The 17,208-nt window shown below is 38.2% G+C and overlaps 1 protein-coding gene across 3 annotated transcripts in view; it reads left to right on the forward strand.

The window, feature by feature from the left end:
• The window catches only part of MTRF1 (mitochondrial translation release factor 1), a 67,450-nt gene extending 53,967 nt beyond the window's left edge, over window positions 1-13,483 (forward strand). For 2 of the 3 annotated variants that reach the window (XM_060079834.1, XM_060079835.1), the window contains 3 exons: window positions 5,059-5,195; window positions 8,450-8,548; window positions 13,064-13,483. In XM_060079834.1, coding sequence (XP_059935817.1) covers window positions 5,059-5,195; window positions 8,450-8,548; window positions 13,064-13,177 — 350 coding nt within the window. In that variant the 3' untranslated portion in view covers window positions 13,178-13,483. Of the gene's footprint in view, window positions 1-5,058; window positions 5,196-8,449; window positions 8,549-12,604; window positions 12,782-13,063 lie in introns of those variants that run through there. The other variant, XM_060079836.1, reaches the window with a different exon arrangement.
• The last annotated feature ends 3,725 nt before the right edge of the window (window positions 13,484-17,208 follow it).

Here is a 17,208-nt window from a genome sequence, read left to right on the forward strand (position 1 = left end):
CCCGTGAGCCACGGCCGCTGAGCCTGCGCGTCCAGAGCCTGTGCTCCGCAACGGGAGAGGCCACAACAGTAAAAAAAGACATTGAGGATTTAAGAGTGAGGTTCTAAAAGCTGAGTGCATGGGTGCCACGTATCCACTAGTAAGTTTCAGCTGAAGGGCAGTCAGGTGGTTAATCAGCTTTTTTCTTAGAGCTCTTCAAATGTCAGCATTTGTAGATCTTTTCTCTTGGGTAGTTTTTCTCTTGAGAAGGATCCTCCTCCAGGATACCTGAGAGTAAGGTCAAGGTCTCACCATTCAGTAAGCACACCTTTACTTAATCCTTTTTTATTCAGTTGTATGCCTCATACTTGCCTTCCTTTGCACCTATTTAGACTCAAGTCTGGAACTTTCCTTATTTAATTCTCTAAAGACGGTACCTCCTGCTTCCTGCAGATTGAGGGAAGGGACTTGATGATCTAGTTGTTATATAGACTTTCTGTATCTAGTCCCCAAACTGTCAACCCTGAGTTCTGGGGTGCCTCATTAGTGCCTCAATGCCAGAGCCTGTCTGGCCCTCAGCGGGCAGATGGACTTGGTTCTGGTCAGCATCTCCCTCGACAGGGGTTTCGACCTCACCTTCCTCCTCTCTGCTGAGTCATTTGCCATTCTTCCAGCCTCTTTTTCTTTTTTTTTCTTTAATTAATTAATTAAATAAATAATTTAAAATTGAAGTATAGTTGATTAACATTGTTTTAGGTGTACAGCAGTCCATCCACTTTGTCTTTATATATTGTGTTTGGAGACTACACTCATCATCTCATTTTATTTCAGATGGAGTTTGTGTTCCTGTTCTTGTTGTATCAGTGCAATTTATAAAAAAATGTTATTGAAGTATAGTTGATTTACAGTGTGTTAATTTCTGCTGTACAGCAAAGTGACTCATTTATAGATATATGCGTTCTTTTTTCGTATTCTTTTCCATTATGGCTTATCATAGGATACTGAATATAGTTCCCTGTACTATATAGTAGGACCTTGTTGTTTACCCATCCTGTATATACTAGTTTGCATCTGCTAATCCCACACTCACCATCCTTCCCTCCCCCTACACCACCACCCACTTGGCAACCACAGGTCTGTTCTCTATGTCTGTCAGTCTGTTTCTATTTTGTAGATATGTTCATTTGTGTCATTTTTTTTTTTTTTTTGTAAATCACTTGGGCTTTCTTTTTTTAAATATAAATCTATTTATCTTATTTATTTATTTTTGGCTGCGTTGGGTCTTGGTTGCTGTGTGCGGGCTTTCTCTAGTTGCGGCGAGCGGGGGCTACTCTTCATTGCAGTGAGTGGGCTTCTCATTGCGGTGGCTTCTGTTGTTGCGGGCACGGGCTCTAGGCGTGCGGGCTTCAGTAGTTGTGGCACACAGGCTCTAGAGTGCAGGCTCAGTAGTTGTGGCTCACAGGCTTAGTTGCTCCATGGCATGTGGGATCTTCCCGGACCAGGGCTTGAACCCGTGTCCCCTGCATTGGCAGGCGGATTCTTAACCACTGCGCCACCAGGGAAGCCCTGTGTCGTATTTTAGATTCCCCATATAAGTGATATCATATGGCACTTGTCTTTCTCTTTCTGACTGCGCTTAGTATGATAATTTCTAGGTCCATCCATGTTGCTGCAAATGACATTATTCATTCTTTTTTATGGCTGAGTAATATTGAATTGTATACATGCACCACATCTTCATCCATTTATCTGTTGATGGACATTTAGGTTGTTTCCATGTCTTGGCTATTGTAAATAGTGCAAATAAACATAGGGTTGCATGGATCTTTTCGAATTATAGTTTTGTCTGGGTATATGCCCAGGAATGGGATTGCTGGGTCATATGACAACTCTATTTTTACTTTTCTGAGGAACCTCCATACTTTTTTCCATAATGGCTACACCAACTTACATTCCCACCAACAGTGTAGGAGGATTCCCTTTTTTCCACACATTCACTGACATTTATTATTTGTAGACACTTTTTAATGATGGCCATTCTGATCAGTGTGAGGTAGTTTTTGTAGTTTTGATTTTCATTTCTCTAATAGTTAGCAATGATGGGCATCTTTTCATTTGCCTATTGACCATCTGTATGTCTTCTTTAGAGAAATGTCTGTTTAGATCTTCTGCCCATTTTTCGACTGGGTTGTTTGGTTTTTTGTTACTGAGTTGCATGAACTGTTTGTATATTTTGGAGATTAAGCCCTTGTCTGTCGCATCATTTACAAATATTTTCTCCCATTCTGAGGGTTGTCTTTTTGTCTTGTTTATGGTTTTCTTTGCTGTATAGACGCTTGTAAGTTTGATTAGGTCCCATTTGTTTATTTTTGCTTTTATTTCTATTGCCTTGGGTGACTGACCTAAGAAAACATTGGTAGGATTTATGTCAGAATGTTTTGCCTATGATCTCTTCTAGGAGTTGTACGCTGTCATGTCTTACATTTAAGTCTTTAAGCCATTTTGAGTTTATTTTTGTGTGCGGTGAGAGGGTGTGTTCTAAAGTTTTTTTTTTTTTTAATAGATTCATTTATTTTTGGCTGTGTTGGGTCTTCGTTGCTGCGCACAGGCTTTCTTTAGTTGTGGCGAGCTGGGGCTACTCTTTGTTGTGGTGCGTGGGCTTCTCATTGCGGTGGCTTCTCTTGTTGCAGAGCATGGGCTCTAGGCTTGTGGGCTTCAGTAGTTGTGTCTCACAGGCTCTAGAGAGCAGGCTCAGTAGTTGTGGCGCACAGGCTTAGTTGCTGCATGGCATGTGGGATCTTCCCGGACCAGGACTTGAGCCCATGTCCCCTGCATTGGCAGGTGGATTCTCAACCACTGTGCCACCAGGGAAACCCCTAAAGTTCTTTATTGACTTTCATTCCATAAGAAAGTGTAAAAACCTAGAATTATATGCATGAGCAAAATAACAGAAAACATCTAAAACAATCCCCAACAACCATTGTTGGTATATATCTTTGGTGTATATCCTTTCAGATTCTTTTCTATGCATATATAAATATATCCATTCTCACCAAAAGTGAAGTTATAATGTTTGCAGCTTACCATAATTTACTTAAGAAATCCACAAGTTGTTGAATACTTAGTATGTTTTACCTAAACCCTGTATTCTGTATTTTAAACAGTAATAATTAGCTTAAGATGAATTAAAAATTAAAAACAAAGTAAAAGGTGACCAAATTTCTGAAAAAAATGAACTAAAATACTTTAAAACATTAGAGGATTATAAAACCACCCTGGGGACATCCCTGGTGGTCCAGTGGTTAAGAATCCGCCTTCCAATGCAAGGGACTCGGGTTCGATCCCTGGTTGGGGAACTAAGATCCCACAGGCTGTGGGGCAACTAAGCCCACGCACCACAACTAGAGAGCCCACGTGCCGCAACTAGAGAGCCCGCGTGCCACAACTAAGACCCGATGCAGCCAAAAATAAAAATAAACAAATAAATAAAATAAGTGAATTTAAAAAGTAAAATAAAATAAAGGCTCCTTGAGAGCATAGATGGTGTCTTATTCCAAAAAAAAAAAAAAAAACTACACCCTAGTCAGCCATAAATTACTAACGTTGCAAAAGTGACTGATGCTTGTATTGCCAGACTACCTTGGGCCAATTTTTTACCCACTTAGATGTGGTTCTTGGACCTAAAGGGGACTTAAGTCTTACTCACAGACCTTTTTTTCAAAGCCCTTTTATATTTTTTTTAAACAACTCCAGCACCTTGTTTCAACATAGTCTACCCCTCCCCCCAGTCCTTTATTCCTGAGGGAGTATTTAACGATTAAATACTCCTCTACAGAAAATGTATTAAAATAGATAATGAAGTGATTCCTTCAGGAATTCCTGAGCTGGTGAGTAAGAAAAGGTCTGCCTTGAGCCACTGGATGAGAACAGTGCAGGTATATAGACAAAGTCAGTATGGGTCAGCTAATAAGAGGAATTTGAAACAAATCTCATGACTGTCTGGTTATCTTGAAATGGAAACTTTCATATTCCTTCGGGTGCTGAAAAAAGGATTCCTGATTTAAGAGAGCTCCAGGCAAGTGCTTGGAAGACGTGAGCAAGTTGGTGCCCCAGCCCAAATGCATGGCTGCAAAGCAGTCAAGAAATAACATTAAACCAATAAGGGGGAAGCCTGCTTAAAGTTATTAGCAGGTGTCATTGTAGCTTATTTAGACAGGGTGAAAACGTAGTTTGAAGAGTAGAATTTTATAGAAATTTTAAAAATCTCCAGGAAAATAGTTACTGCCTTATCAGTGCAACTGGCCTAAGCTAAGAAGGTTTTGGTTTTTGTGATGCAGAAAGGAAAGTACCTTTCACCTCTAGTGTACCTGGGAGCAGGATTGGATATAGACCTTCAGAGTGGTAGCTGCAAAGTTAAGAATACAGCCTGAAGCCTCAAGAGTCACCATTTTGGGGCTAGATTTGGGCTGGTAACTGGGCTACACAGTGAGTCAAACCCACCCAAATCCAGAGGTCGACTAACCAAAACATGTGCAGTTAGATATGTTGATTAGCTGGATTTAGAACCAAGACAACTGAGAAACTTTCACTATAAACTCCTCCTTTTAAAGAGTTTGGGTAGTTTTTCTTTATTGGTTTCTATATATAAAGTCTTTTTTTCTTTTTCCTGTTTTCTGTTATTTTTTTACTTGAAGTATAGTTGGTTTTTACAATATTATATTAGTTTCAGGTATACAACATAGTGATTCGATACCTTTACAGATTATATTCCCTTTAAAGTTATTACAAAATAATGGCTGTATTTCCCTGTACTGTACAATATACCCTGAAATACCTCATTTAGACATCAGAATCTAAAGAGCTATCTGAGCAATTACCATCACAACCCAGGAATAGTTTCTGGAGTGTGCTAAATCTAAAATGTTTCTCATCCTTTTCCTGATTAACCTTTCCCCCTTTAAAATGTTCCTCAGTTCTATCTTTTTTATCAGTTTTATTGTGATATAATCGACACCTCATCTCTATTCTAATTTGATTTGTGGAGGCTCCAGTTTATCTCTGATCCCTGTTATTTTTCAGGACTTGTAGTAGAATGCCAACAAGAACGATCACAGATAAAAAATAAAGAAATAGCTTTGCGTGTGTTGAGAGCTAGACTCTACCAGCAGATTATTGAGAAAGACAAGTGTCAACAACAGAGTGTGAGAAAACTGCAGGTAAGATATATTGAGTGAAATAACTTAATGCCTCTGTACAGAAAGCCGTCATTTTATGCAGAAAATGTAGTAAGTATTCTTAATAGAATGGAAATATCTTGGAGCATAAGAAAACATGCTCATTTGTAAATAGCAATAATTTAAGACTGACTGGTTATGGCTAAAGTTGGACATGCCAGTTTGGAAATAAGTAGAGGAGATATGTGTAAACTAAAAATTGTTTCCCAGTTGTTTCCCTCCAGTTTTAGATCATAATTGTCTTTAAAGGAAATTAGTGTAAAAGACAATTCTCTGGAAATTAAGAGATTTTTCAGATTTTTAATTTAAAAACCTATGCTTTTATTATTGTATAACTTTATTTTTTTTCCTACATTAAAAAAATTTGTTTATTTGGTTGCACCAGGTCTTAGTTGAGGCACATGGGCTCCTTAGTTACGGCAGGTGGGCTCCTTAGTTGTGGCATGCATGTGGGATCTAGTTCCCTGACCAGGGATCAAACCCAGGCCTCCTGCATTGGGAGCATGGAGTCTTATCCACTGCGCCACCAGGGAAGTCCCTATTATTGTATAACTTTATGTGGGATCAAAAATACATGGCACTGCAAAAAAGTGGTCATACTGACTGCTTCTGATGCAGTCTGGGAACCAGGAGTAGAAGAGAGATTAATTTTTTGCTATCTACCCTTTTGTACTTCTTGAATTTTGTACTATATACATTTATATTATTATTTATACAAATATATAAATAGATAAGTTTTAAGCAAAATGAATAAATGTCATTGTCTTAAGTAAACAAAGGGTTGTATGATTTTAAACTCTAAAAAGGTAAACTTTTTCTTTGAGAGAAATTGGAAGAGACGGTGGAACCCAGAAATAACTGTGCTTTTGTGTTATTTGCAGGTAGTTATACTACAGTAAATTTGGAAGGTTTTTGCGGCCTGTTGGGAAAATTAATTGTACAAAACTAAACATTAATTATTCTTTTCACCTGGGTGTCTTAGTCCTTCACACTTCTGCCCTTCTTGTTTCCCTTACCCACATTCTAACTTGCAAGTAGTAAAAGTGACAGGATAAATAATTGATTCAGCCTCTATCTGTGGTAATCCCAGTCTGTGGCACAGCGTCAGTGTACACATTTGCAGATAGGAATGCTCATTTACAAAGCATTACTTCTTGGCAGCTAAGTGATAACATAAACACTGTCAGCTCTGACACATTTGATTTAATAAAAGACACTGGGTTTTACTTGCCATTTGACATTTTGGCACCAAATGTTTCACACAGTAATTTTCAAAGTAAGTATTCAAGATCGGCCTTTCGCAGGTTGTGGGCATGTGTGTCGTCTTCAGTGGTCTGGTTTGAAAGGCCAGAAATGACCTCCGTGTCTTCCAATTAACTTGTCCATCTGTGTGAAATTTTTTAGTAGATATTTCTGACACTTAGGAGTTTTTCTTCAGCTAATATATACAGTAGCTTTTATACGGAAGGCATTATGCCAGGTTCTCAACCCTGGTTCCACTTACCACTTAGAGAGCTTTGTAGATGTCTAGGCCCCATCCCCAGAGATTCTGATATAATTGATCTGGGTGGGATCCTAGGCATAACTGTGGTGCCCTGGGATAGTAGTTTCCAAACCTGGCTGGTTGCAGAATGGATGGCCTGGGGACTGTTTTAAAAATACATAATCCATGATTCAGTATATCTTAGGTTAGATTTTGGAATCTTTCATTTAAAAACATTCCCCTGGTGATCAGCCATACTTAGGACTTTAGTTTCGTATTGTTTGCTTTAGAAAGTAAGTTATAGCAATCTTTTTCTTTTATCTTAAAAAGTGAAAGTGAGATACCTGTAACTTATATAATATTGTAGCAACTATGCTTCAATGAAAATAAATAATAAAATAATTTTAAAATAAAAAGTGCAATAGATAACTAATAAGAACCTGCTGTATAAAAATAAATAAAATGAAATTCAAAAATTCAAAAAAAGGTAAAAACATAAAAATAAAAAATAAAATAAAAAGTGAAGGTGAATGAGAGAGGGTGTTGTGTGCATTGTATGTGGGGGGAGGGAAGGCAGATGAGCAGACTAAGAATACAAATAACCATAGCAAAAGGCAAACTGGTGTGCAGTGAAGAAGATTCCAAGTGCGTGGGGTTTTGAAGGAGGAAGATAACATATTTCACACTGGGACCAGGAAAGACAGAGATGGTAGGAGAGTGTTAAGGAAGGGCACCCCTTGAGATGAGGTTTTAGCAGAGTTAACAGACTTGCACATAATTATGATATGGTATAATAAGTGGCATTATAGAGGTTCATATAATTTTCAGAAATAATGTTGAGAAAGTTGGCCACATTATGAAGTACCTTGAATACTGAGTTGAGTTGTGTCTGCTTAGTAGACAAGGAGCCAGAGAAGGAAATTTATCAGAAAGCTGGGCTTTAGGAAAACTAAGCAGGGCAACACAATGTAAGCAGAGAAATGGAAGATTAATCAGGAGATTTTTACAGGAGTGTAATGAAAGTAATGAGCCCTTGAATGATAGATAGTAGAAATGGAAAGGGCAGGATAGAATAAAAGACCCTTGAAACCACTGGAATTGGGCAGTTAGAGAACGGGATGAGCTGAAGTTCCTTTCACGGTCTATATCACAGCCTGGCAGATAGTAAGCTACCATGAAATGTTTGTTAAAGTGTAGGATGTCAGGTTTCCTACTTAGATCAGAGGGAACATTGTAGGGTCATTTATAGAAACCAGCAGGAAGAACTGACTGAGATAGAAAGATAATTTGGTTTTAAATATTTGGAGTTTGAGGTACCAAAGAGACGTTAATTCTTAATTTTTTTTTTTTTTTTTCTTTTTGCGGTATGCGGGCCTCTCACTTTCGTGGCCTCTCCCGTTGCGGAGCACAGGCTCCGGATGCGCAGGCCCAGCGGCCATGGCTCACGGGCCCAGCCGCTCCGCGGCATATGGGATCCTCCCAGATTGGGGCACGAACCCGTATCCCCTGCATCGGCAGGCGGACTCTCAACCACTGCGCCACCAGGGAGGCCCGACGTTAATTCTTATAACTAAGCTTTACAGACCTGTAGTCTTAATAAGTTCTGCCCGTTCTTATTCCTTGTCACTTTGTATATATGAATTTAGAAAAGATTTAAACTGTTAAAATAGAAAAGTCATTTACAAGCACTTTTTCTGTTGTAATAAAAGTAATTATAAAGTTAAAATATGAATTGCTTTTTGTTATGGCACAGGTGGGAACAAGAGCCCAGTCAGAGAGAATTCGGACATATAATTTCACCCAGGATAGAGTCACTGACCACAGGATAGCATATGAAGTTCGTAATATTAAGGTAATGTGAATGAGTATGCTTTATGTGCCTTTGATTTTCAAAGAAAGTATAGTCAAATTCTAGAGAGTAATCTCTGAAATATTAACACGTAATTTAAAAACATTGAGATAGTTTATATTAGTACCCCAAATTTGCAAACATTTTTATTAGTTTGCTAGTAAGAAATATGGTCTTTATGCCAGTATGAAACAGCTATCTTTTAAATTCCAAATTCTTTGTTATGTAATCACAATGTATTAATGTATTTTCAGTACATGTCTATCAGTTTTCTATTACTGATTACCAAATTACTGCAAATTTAGTGGCTTAAAGTAATGCCTATTTATCATCTCACAGTTACTGTAGGTCAGAAAGCCAGGCACGACAGAGCTGAGTTCTCTGCTCTGGGTCTCACAAAGCTGAAAGGTGCTGGCCAGGCTGCATGCCTTCCTAGAGCTTGGAGTCCTCTTCCAAGCTCAGGTGGTTGTCGGCAGTATTCCATTTCCTTGAGTTGTAGGAGTGAATCCTCCATTTTCTTGCTGGTCATCAGCTGGGTGCTGCTCTCAGCTCCCAAAGACTGACCACAGTTGCTTGCTGTGTAGTCCCCTTTGTGTGCCCTCTCCCATTGAATCTCTTGCAGGAATGGCCTTTTTAAGGACTCACCTGTTTAGGTCAGGCCCACCTGGATACTATTCCTTTTGATTAACTCAGAGTCAACTAATTAGCCATCTAATCACTGGAGTGATAGTCCATCATATTCACAGCTCTGCCTGCACTTAAGGGAGGGAATTTTGCAAGGTGTGTACACCAGGGGTCATCTTAGAATTCTGCCTACCACAAGTGTGTATCGTTATATTCAGCTGTTACAATGATTCTGTTGGGGGGAAAAGACCCTATCAGTTTGGTTTGAACATTCACCTAACTAAATCCCATGTCGTTGGGATCACTGACAGTAATACATTAATGATGAAGCACAGAAAAAATTTTTTTTCCTTCCATTGAAGGGGAAAGTGAACTGGTTCTCATAAAGGACTATGTTGACAAGGCAGAAGGTAGAAGGTTTTGATCCTTGTCCTTGGTGCTGTGTGATGCCTCGGGCTTCTTTCACTTGATTCTGTCTCATTCTGTACACAGAATTAAAGTCCTAGTTTTACAGAGGAAATGTCTGTGTTTTTAACATATTTAGAAATTTCTGTGTGTCTTATGCCACTTCCTCTGTCTTTGCAGCAATTTAAAGCTGTCTTGCATAAGAACATCATAGCCTTGTTGAAAAAGAAAACACTTACCAGCTTCCCTTTCCTCAGGAAATACACAGTAATAACCAAACATGTTTGGCCATACTGTTCTAATTACACCATAGTCTTTCAGTTGTTTTTCTCGTAGTGGTGATGGTTTTCCATGAGACAGCCACATTCTCATGACCAGTAATACTTTTCAGAAGAGCACATAGGTACTCAGCATAGTATTCAGTCATGAAACAGAGGCAGATTAACTGGCTTTTATAGTTAAAAAATATCTGACTTTGGCCTAAATACTAACATGTTATTACCAACTAAGCTAGCATGCCAGACTCAGAAAGAGTAAAGACAGTCATATTGGTATGCTCTACAAATCACTAAGCAACTTATTGGAAAGGAAGAAAATGCTCCATATTAGTGAAGGGAAAAAGTTTGAAAATGGTATAAAAAATGGTGCAGTGAAACATTAAAATCTGTATGCAGGACAGGAAAGAGACTAGTCGGACTGAATAATTTAGGAACTGAAGAGTTGCAGATGAGGCAGGAAAAGTGATGAAGGCCTTAACTCCAGGGCAGCCGCCACAGGACAGAATGGAAGGAGTGGAGAGGAAAGAAAGTGGGTGCCTGTGGGACTCTGCTCAGCTCTCCTCCCTTATTCTAGAACCTGGCCTTCTCCCTGCTCTGTCAGTTTGGTTTGAACTTTCACCTAACTAAATCCCATGTCGTCGGGATCACTGACAGTAATACGTTAATGATGTATTACATATTAATAACGTAATACCTGGCCTTCTCCCTACTCCGTCCACATGGTTCCTGACGGAGCTGCTATGTTCCTACATGATCATGATTTTGACCCAAGACAATAATTGATTTGTTGGTGGGGGGGAATCCAAACAAGCCCCAGTCAATGAGTTTCTTCCCAGGATTTTTAAACTAGAGACAAAGATGCTCATTCTCTTGGTGGATGAAGCTGAAATGTGTAAAGCTTACAAGAGGTTAGAAGCCACATTTCCAGGCATGGGGAGAAAGCAGTCTTCAGTGAGAGAAGAATGAAGCTGATATGTTGAAAGGAGCAAAAATGGGAGAACTGGATGCAAAGAATCCTGATGATGTGAATCCCCACATTCATTTATTCCTGAGGCCCAGCTTCATTCCCAGGGTGTTGGCAGCAGCCCTGTACATTCCTGCCCTTGGGTTCTCTGAGGTCACTCAGTATGCTTATTATGAATTCCCTTGTAGCTAAGTTTATTGGTATTTGTCTTTATCTAGATAATAAGCACAGACTACCATGTAATATATTATTTTGTATTTTTATTCTGTTTCCCAAATTCTTGTGCAGATTCCTTAGCATCAGCCTATCTCCTGCCCTGTATTCCAAGTACACTGGAAATTTACCCTTGTCCTGGGCTTTCAATGTATTTTGTTTTCATACCTTTCTTTATATTCATTCTTTTGACTGAAATGCTCTGTTTGTCTCTATTTGGAGAAATACTATTCTCTTTTTAAGACCTAATTCAAATTTTTCTTCCTTTATTTTTTAATTTCTTGCACTGTATTATGCTTATGTATTACCTAGGTCTCCCAGTAGATTGTGAGCTTCTGAGAGCTGGGAGCTACAGCTCCTTCATACACTTTTTTTTTTTTTTTTTTTTTAATTTTTGGCTGCATTGGGTCTTCATTGCTGTGTGTGGGCTTTCTCTAGTTGTGGCGAGCGGGGGATACTCTTCCTTGTGGTGCGCGGGCTTCTCATTGCGGTGGCTTCTCTTGTTGCCGAGCACGGGCCCTAGGCACACGGACTTAAGTAGTTGTAGCACGCAGGCTCAGTAATTGTGGCTCGCAGGCTCTAGAGCACCGGCTCAGTAGTTGTGGTGCACGGGCTTAGTTGCTCCGTGGCATGTGGGATCTTCCCGGACCAGGGATAGAACCCGTGTCCCCTGCAGTGGCAGGTGGATTCTTAACCACTGTGCCACCAGGGAAGCCCCAGCTCCTTCATCTTTGATCTTTGTATCACTAGCACTCTGGTTAATCCAATTGAACTCTAAATGTGATGTGACTATCAATAAGAGTAATAATCCTTTTAACATAACTTCCAGATGATGAAATCACATTGGCAATATCACAATAATTTGAGCTTACAGGCACACTAATTTTATAAGCAATTTTCATATTATGTTCAAAATGGTATAAATCTTAATTTTAAAATTTCATCATAGTGCTCTTGCTCTCTGTTTAATTTTAAAGTTTAATCGACATCTTACTATATGCTGGTGTTTTGTGGAATACAAAGATACTAAGGCATATCTTTTCCCCTACAGTTTAATTTGAAAGAGAAATGTGTACACTTAACCTGAAAATTAATTTCAAGACCATTCAAGAAAGACTAAATATAAGATTAGTTCATGCCTACATCTAAACTTCAAATGTTCTATGTTCCAGATGCCAACATTAAAATATTTCTATTAAGCCAATGTCTGGATTTTTAGCATTTCCAAAATAGGAGGCTGTGCTAATTCACTAATCCCAACAACTCTATTACACAGAACGTTTATAACACAAGAAAGGTTCTTGAAGTCGTTATTTTACTCGTTTCTCAGAGAGAAGCTTCAGGGAAGACTGCAGGGAAGTCTTAACTGCAACAGTTTCTGCCCAATAGAATTATTTGGAGGTTAACATGAGAGAGGTTTTTTCCTCAATTTTTTATTTTGAAATGTTAAGCACACATGTTTAAAGACTAGTCCATATATATATATATATATACCCTATACCTAGATGCAACAGTTGTGAACATTTTGTTATGTTTGCCTTCTCTTTCTCCTCCACTTCCCCTTTCTCTCTGTAGATACACCTGTGTTGCTACTGAACCATTGGAAAGCAAGTTGCAGACCTCAAGACTTGTCCCCGAAATATTTCAGTATAAATATTTTTCAATTAAACAGGACTTCTAGATTTTAAAACCACTGTATTTCTAATTTAAGAAAGAACAGAACTATTATAAACCACTTACGGATTAAATAATTTGAATTTGGATGGTTGGCTAATTTTAAAATGCTAATTTAAACAATTTAAGAAAGAGTTTAATTCCACTTACTCTTTTGGATTCACGTTTTACATAAAAAGGCAAAATTAACTAGGAATCCTCCCAAGTTAGCAATTGTGTTCATTATATTATAGATTAGTAATCCTTTGTTGCTATTAAATAATGACTTTAAAGAAATGAAATAAATATATGCTTAATTCTTTGTTTTATTTCTCCTTTATTTCTAGTCATCAGGTTTTCATAGTAACTCTCTTTCACCAGGAATTTTTATGTGGGGAGAAGTGCCTGGATCAGCTAATTCAGAGATTGCTTCAATCAGCGGATGAAGAAACCATTAATGAATTTTTGGATGAAAACCTTAAATCAACAAAATAAATACTGATTTATAATTTATTATTATATAAATGAAATGGACCTATGTCAAGAAGCAGGCCGAGGTAGGGAAATCTTTATGAAAGTTGATAAAGAGCAGCTAAAAATACATGGTACTCACAAAAATATTTTTTAATGAACCCAGTCACATTTCTTGACCTAAGTTTATTTTAGGTTTCCTGTAAAGTACAATCCAGCTCTTCAAGTAGAAACAAAGCATGCATTGTTGAAAAGAGAAATAAAGTATTGAGAATTGACTATGTGATGTAGGACAGATCACTTGTTCTCTTTATGTGCCTTTTTTTAAACCATCTATAAATTAATTTAAACATATTTCTCATCTGTTACTTCAGGACTTTGCCCGTGGTAAAATTTAGTGATATAAATTTATAAACTTGTTTGTAAACTCCTATTTAAAGACAAAGTACTATTAATCATGTTAAAGTTAGGACTTAAACTGCTACTTTTAAATAAAAAAGTAAATAAAAGTTATGAAGAATATGGGTTGAGGGCTTCCCTGGTGGCGCAGTAGTTGAGAGTCCGCCTGCCGATGCAGGGGACACAGGTTCGTGCCCCGGTCCGGGAAGATCCCACATGCCGCGGAGCGGCTGGGCCCATGAGCCATGGTCGCTGAGCCTGCGCGTCCGGAGCCGGTGCTTCGCAGCGGGAGAGGCCACAACAGTGAGAGGCCCGCGTACCGCAAAAAAAAAGAATATGAGTTGATAACAGTGAGCATCTCTAGGGTACAGATGGTGGAGCTCTTGGAGAGCTGAATGAACTCTGTAGTGTACAAACTACAAGTCAATATTTAAAACAGACTCTCTGCTTGGCTTCTATTTCTTATTGTTCTTTGACTTAACAAGCATCAACAGATGTGGTGTAATATGAGTAATTCACTGAGGTCGGTTTTGTGCCGTGATATATAAAACCTAGTCCTTACCTTACAGAACTTCCAGCTGAGCAGGGAGCCAAAATATAAGTCACCAACTCTAATTCAAAGTGGCATGTTGTATTTAGTAATTTTTCTCAGGAAGTTTCTTGAGTGAAAAAAGAGCGGTTGTTATTTTAGACAGCTCCTCAGAGAGGAACTGTATGCCAGGAAAGGCTAATTAAAATAGAGTTTTGAGACCAATTGAATTATTTGGAGGTAAAGATGAGAGAAATTTTTTCCCAAATTTTTATTTTGAAAATTTTCAAGCACACAGAAAAGTTTTTTAAATTATTTTTAAGAAACAGTTCAATGAATATTTTATCATCTGGATTCAACCATTGTTAATATTTTGCCACATTTGCTTTTTTTCTTTCTCTGTACAAATACACACACACACACACACACACACACACAGTGGTTGCTGGACTATTTAAAAGTTAGTTGCAGATCTTATAACACTACTCCTAAATGTTTCATCACATCCTAGGAAAAAGGACATTCTCATACAAAATTATAACTCCATTATCACACCGATTGTATATCAATAATAATAATAATATAATAATTATATAATATGATCTAATAGCTATTACCTATCAAAATTTTTTCAGTTATCCCCAAAATGTCTTTTTTTTAGCTGTTTTTGTTTGTTTTGTCCAATCCAGGATCCAACCAAGACTCACACATTACATTTGCCAGTATCTCTTTAGTTTTTGGATTAATCCCCCAAGTTTTTTTCCATATGACACTGACCTTTTGAAGAGTCCCACAAGGTTGTTTTGTAGAATAGTCTACATTCTAAATTTGCCTGGCTGCTTTCTCATGCTGTTGGTAACTTTCATCCATCCCCTTAGTGTACTATAAAGTAAAATTATGTCTAAAGATTAATTAAATTCAGATTAAACACATTCGGTAAGACTACCTCACAGGTGATGATGTGATACTGTATCATATCAGGAAGTTCCACTATTAGTGATGCTAAGTTTGAAAACTGTCAAATCTCTCCATTGTAATGGTACATGCTCTCCTTAATAATCAGTATGTAATCTGTGGGGTAGTACTTTAGCATCATATAAACATTTGATTTCTCATTGTGCAAGACAGCTTCTGAAATGACCCCAGTGACCCTGTTCCTGGCATTTCATGCACTTGTATGATCTCCCCTTGAATGTGGACCAGATTTATTGACTCTTTTCTAACAAGTAGAATACAATAGAAGTGGTGGGATTGTCATTTTTGATATTAGGTTGTAAAAAGACTTGCTTCTGGCTCTGTCTCTGTCTTTTTTTTTAATATGAATTTATTTATTTATTTATTTTTGGCTGCGTTGGGTCTTTGTTGCTGCATGTGGGCTTTCTCTAGTTGTGGCGAGCAGGGGCTACTCTTCTTTGCAGTGTGTGGGCTTCTCATTGCGGTGGCTTCTCTTGTTGCCGAGGCTTCAGTAGTTGTGGCACGTGGGCTCAGTAGTTGTGGCTCGTGGGCTCTAGAACGCAGGCTCAGTAGTTGTGGCACATGGGCTTAGTTGCTCTGCGGCATGTGGGATCTTCCCGGGCCAGGGCTCGAACCCATGTCCCCTGCATTGGCAGGCGGATTCTCAACCACTGCGTCACCAGGGAAGTCCCTTAGCTGGAATTCTTTTTTTTTTTTTTTTTTCAATTTTTATTGCAGTACAGTTGATTTATACTGTTGTGTTAGTTTCAGGTGTACAGCAAAGTGAATCACTTATACATATCCATATATCCACTCTTTATTTTTTGTTTAGATTCTTTTCCCATATAGGCCATTACAGAGTATTGAGTAGAGTTCAGCTGGCATTCTTTAAAGAAAGCTTTCCTTTGTCTTTCCTATCACTTTCTCTGAGTTGAGAGATAATTTAATCCTATTGGAATCAATATTATGATTCATGATTTCCCTAGGGGTAGGCATTCGACCACCACCACCCCCCCCCGCCCCCCCCAATAATTGATGTCTCTGGAGAATCTGCTTTAATTTGAAAGAATGTTGAATAGGGAGTTTCAGGGTAAAAGTTAGAAACACAGAAACTGATTTTTGTTTTTAGGCATTTTACGTAACAGAGAAACGTTTATCCAAGGAAATGTAAATATTAAAACGTGTGAAACAAGGCAAAATGAAGATAGTCTAACTTAACGTATTTCCCAAACCTCTGTATTTATACAGATCATTTGGGAAACTTGCCATAATACAGATTCTGATTTAGTAGGTCTGGAGCCTGTGATTCTGTATTTCCAGCAAGCTCCCAGGTGATGATGGATGATGATGTTGAGCCACAAACACCACTTGGAGTAGCAAGGATCTAGGACATCTGTTATTTAATTAATGAGTACTTTCAGTTGTTATACACTTTATTTTTGTACAGTGAGATTCAGTTTAACTCATAATCTTGCTTTATTCAGATAGACCTTTAGTGTCCTAAACTACAAAGGTAAACTTGACATTTTTAACTTTAGTAGAAAAATATTAGGAATGAATATATAAGCCAAAGATAAATCAGGGTTCTTGTAAAAAATCTGGAAAGCCAAAGTTTATTGCCTCATCTGCACAACACCTTTAGAATATTAAGCAGTAACAAACTTTATTTAAAAAATAAATCTTAGAGATATTTTAAAATTGAATTTGAAATTGAGTCAAGGGACCTAGGATCACAAACTCCTGCAGTCAACTAAAAATTAAAAGAAATTATTTTTAAAATCATAGACTCTAGTGTTGGGGGCAACAGTGATTAGGAAGACATGTGTTGGCAGGGGTGGAGCTTTTGGGATGCTGGTAATGTTCTATATCTGGACCTGAGTGGAAGTTACAAGGGTGTATTCATTTTGTGATAATTGCATTTACAATTGAGTTAACTGAGTTTGACAATTGCATACACCCTTGTAACTGCCAGCCCATTCAAGGAGAACATTTCCACTGCCACTGAAAGTTTCCTTGTGTTCCTTTCCAGTCAATCCAGTAATCTGCCACCTCCCCCTCCCCCAACAGTGGCAACCTGTATTATGATTTTTATTCACCATGGCTTATTTACTGTTCTGGAACTTCACATCAATGGTCATACAGTATGTACTCCTGTATGTCTGGCTTCTTTGTT

The sequence above is a fragment of the Mesoplodon densirostris genome, chromosome 17 (assembly GCF_025265405.1).
Source record: "Mesoplodon densirostris isolate mMesDen1 chromosome 17, mMesDen1 primary haplotype, whole genome shotgun sequence".
Lineage (NCBI taxonomy): Eukaryota > Metazoa > Chordata > Mammalia > Artiodactyla > Ziphiidae > Mesoplodon > Mesoplodon densirostris.